The sequence below is a fragment of the Anoplophora glabripennis genome, unplaced genomic scaffold (genome assembly GCF_000390285.2).
Source record: "Anoplophora glabripennis isolate ALB-LARVAE unplaced genomic scaffold, Agla_2.0 scaffold1717, whole genome shotgun sequence".
Lineage (NCBI taxonomy): Eukaryota > Metazoa > Arthropoda > Insecta > Coleoptera > Cerambycidae > Anoplophora > Anoplophora glabripennis.
Genome location: NW_019417808.1, coordinates 17,240 through 21,145, shown reverse-complemented (window position 1 = coordinate 21,145; position 3,906 = coordinate 17,240). Strand labels below are relative to the sequence as shown.

Sequence of the window (3,906 nt, the reverse complement as noted above, 5' to 3'; positions counted from 1 at the left end):
ATACTATTGAGATTCAGAGAAAATCAAATAGGTGTCACTTCAGATATCAAGAAAGCCTTTTTCAAATCGGTATCCATCCCAGCGATAGAGATTTTCTCAGATTTTTATGGATAGGGCCAGACGGAAAAGAAAAGACTTATCGACACAGACGAGTTGTGTTTGGAGTTAACTGTAGTCCATTTTTGTTGGGAAAAACTATTGAATATCATCTTGACCGTTGTCTGGAAATGTGTACGAAAACTGATACTCCCTATACAGTAGACTATGTCGTTAAATTGTCGAAAAGTTTTTATGTAGATAATTGCATCACCCGTGTTCCGGATGAGACCAGTTTGAGGCAGTTCATTCAAGAAGGAACAATGATAATGAAACAGGGTAAATTTGAATTCAGAGGGTGGAAGCACTCTCGAAAAGAACACAAGAAAGAAGCGTTTGCTCCTGTACTCGGTCTGAAATGGTGTTTAACAAGAGACACTTTAATGGTCAATGATACTTTGTTAACAGGAGATTTGAATTTGGAAGGCATAGTTGTAACGAAACGGTTAATTCTTTCAATGGCACAACAATTGTTTGACCCCATTGGGTTTACGAGTCCTGCTACTCTAATGCCCAAGTTTTGGTTGCAATGTCTTTGGGGGAAGAATTTGCGCTGGGACGATTCAGTTGATGTTGAGACGGAGCAAACATTTCGACAGTGGATTAGAGACCTACCATATCTTTTCAAGATAGAGATCCCACGTTGAATCGGAGGGGGAACTGATCAGGTGCGACATGTCAGCATCCCCATTTTTTGCGATGCAAGTAAAAGTGCTTTTGCATGTGCTATTTTCCTCAGAATTATAACCGGAGGTCATGTGTCTATCCACTTATTGGCGGCAAAGGCTAGAGTTGCTCCGTTTCATAAATTAACCATACCTCGTCTGGAGCTACTGGCTGCAACAATCGGTGCCAGATTATATATCAAAACTGTAAAGAATTTCAGTGGCGAAATCGAATCCTATTTTTGGAGCGACTCTTCAACTGTTGTGGCATGGATTCAAAGGAAAGAAGAGTGGGCTACATTGTGTGGGGTTTGGAACAGAGTAGCAGAAATTCGGGCGCTAACTCATCCAAAATTATGGAGACACATACCTGGTTCAAAAAAACCCGCCGATTTACCTTCACGAGGCTGCTCGCCTAAATACTTATTGGAGTCAAAATGGTGGGAGGGCCCAGAATGGTTATATGAAAGTCAGGATAGTTGGCCAACTGACGAATTGGCTTGCGACGAGCTGGAGATTAATCTGGAGAAAAAGAGGAAACTAACCACCCTTTTGTGTTCAGCGGCTGATGAATGGCATCTTGATTATTTCTCTGGCTATACCAGGACTATAAGAATGGTAGCCTGGATATATAGGTTTTGTTATAACCTCAAACATCCCGAAGAAAGGCGCAGAGGTGAATTAACTACGGATGAAATGGATAAGGGCGAAACTTATGTTATTAAGATGATACAGGCTCAGAGTTTCTCAGGTGAAGATGAGAAGAGGTTAAGCGGTTTAAATCCATTTTGTGACAAACATGGTATTTTGAGACTGAAAACAAGAATTTCGAGAAGGGAAGACCTAGAAAATTTTAGATTTCCCATGATACTTCCTTCTAAACATCCTGTTGTGGAGAAGCTGATATTAGAAATGCACAAGGAAAAGTCGCATGCTGGTCCCCGGATACTTCTTAGTTTGCTGCGTGAATCTTACTGGATTCTAGGAGGGCGACGCACCATCAAATCAACTTTATCTCAGTGTGTGGTTTGCAAGAGGTATAATTCTAAACACTTTGTTGTTGAACCTCCCCCACTACCTAAGGACAGGGTACGTGACGAGGTCGCATTTGAAATGACGGAAGTGGACATGGCAGGACCATTATACCTTCAAACAGGAGAAAAGGCATGGGTGTGTATGTTTACATGTGCTGTTTACAGCGCTGTACACTTTGAGTTGTGCACATCTATGTCGTCACCTTGTTTTATGAAAGCTTTTAGACGATTCGTGGCGAGACGTGGTCGACCTAAAGTAATTTATAGTGAATGCGGTACGAACTTTGTAGGGACTGAGAATGCTCTATCGCAGTTAGACTGGGAAACCATTTTCCGAGAAACCTCTACCCAACGGATAAAATGGAAGTTTAACCCACCTACCGCGGCTCGGTGGGGCAATTTCTGGGAGCGTTTGAGCGGTATTATGAAGCAAATGTTGCAAAAGGTTCTTGGTCGCTCTAGTTTTAATTATGAGGATTTAATGACTATACTATGCTATTGTGAATCTGTGATAAATTCACGACCGCTTACTTATATATCTAATGACCTGAAAGACTTGGTACCTATTACTCCATCCATGTTTTTGAGAGACCTGGTAGATAGTGATTTACCTGATTGTGATATTATACACCAGAATTCACTCAATCGAAAGCTACGTTATCGACAAAAAATTAGTTTGGATCTCCGTCATCGCTTTCGAAGCCAATATCTTGGTCAACTAAAACTCAAATTTAATAAAAGGCCAAGTCGACCAATTACATTTGGAGAAGTAGTCCTTGTAGCCAACGACATCGATAAACGTTTACACTGGCCTCTTGGACGAATAATCGAGATCATTCCTGGCACTGATGGAAAAATTCGACTCGTCAGGGTAAAGACAGAGCGAGGGCAACTTTTACGTCCTATACAACGAATCTACCCTCTGGAATGTCTGGTTGTCACTACGGCAGAGGAAGATTCATCCCTGCAAGATCATCCGGATACAGAAGTAGAAGACGTCCCCCATTATCAGCAAGAAGAGGAATCTTGTGATCATGAAAGTGCGGGAATGTGTAAAGAGCAGAGCACCCGAAAGAATTTCGCGAAGTGGTCGAGTGATTCATATGCCAAAAAGATACCTGTAACGCCTCCAATTTTGTAACCTCTTTAATATTGTTTTCCTTTGGTTCACAAAAATGTGGACAACGTATGTGGACAATTGCGGAGAATGTGGACAACAGATGTGAACAACTGTGGATAATGAGAACAACAGATGTGGACAACTGTGAACAAATAGGACAGGAAATGTGGACGAGTGTGGACATTAGTCTGTGAGGTCAATGAACTCCAAACAGATAGCATCATTCTCATCTGGTATTGCCTTCGATTGAGGTCATGTGTAAGCGTCCGATTAGGCAAAATTGGCGGTAAATTAAAAAATAAGAACAGAAAATGTATGTAACAAAATCTCAACGTATTCAAACGGGAAATTCAAAACTAAAATCAAATTTTAAATTTCATACATACATTCTATACAGGGTGTCTCATAATTAGCTGCCAACCCTGAACAGGCCGATTCTATGATCAAAACTAAGTAAAAAAGTTCATATGAACATGGGTCCGGAAATGCTTCCTAAGGGCACAGGGACCCATTGAAGAGGGAGGAATGGAAATCATTTTTTTGCAATATCTCTCAATCGCGTTGTGATAAATGAATGAAATTTGGTATACACAGCTAAATTTTGATGAGCAATTTGATGGACTAATCCATTTATTTCCACAAGGTCCATTGGGGTGGGTACGGGGGGGCCCTTGGTACTTTGCGTGTGTAACTTTTTCATCTTTGACTTTTTAACAAATTGGACAGCAAATTCCGTTTTCCCGAACTGTTTTACGTTAAAAAGGTACACTTGTTTCAAATCGTTATCTTTAACGGTTTCTGAGAAAATCGCTCTTGAATTAATCCCACTTTGGTCAATTTCATAGTAATTTAAACAAAAAAAAATAATAATAATTTAATACGTAATCAGTAATACACATTATTGATGTAAAACAATTATGATATGATGATTTGTTTATGGCTTTTGCGATGGTAATGCTGCGCCGTAGAATGCGAGTACGGCAAACAGAAG

The 3,906-nt window shown here is 40.3% G+C and overlaps 1 protein-coding gene across 1 annotated transcript; it reads left to right on the top strand.

The window, feature by feature from the left end:
- Positions 1-227: 227 nt before the first annotated feature.
- LOC108915576 lies at positions 228-2,936 on the top strand. The gene is made up of 2 exons (XM_018721644.1): positions 228-541; positions 836-2,936. The coding sequence occupies exons 1-2, from the start codon at positions 228-230 to the stop codon at positions 2,934-2,936; spliced, it is 2,415 nt and encodes an 804-aa protein (XP_018577160.1).
- Positions 2,937-3,906: the final 970 nt, after the last annotated feature.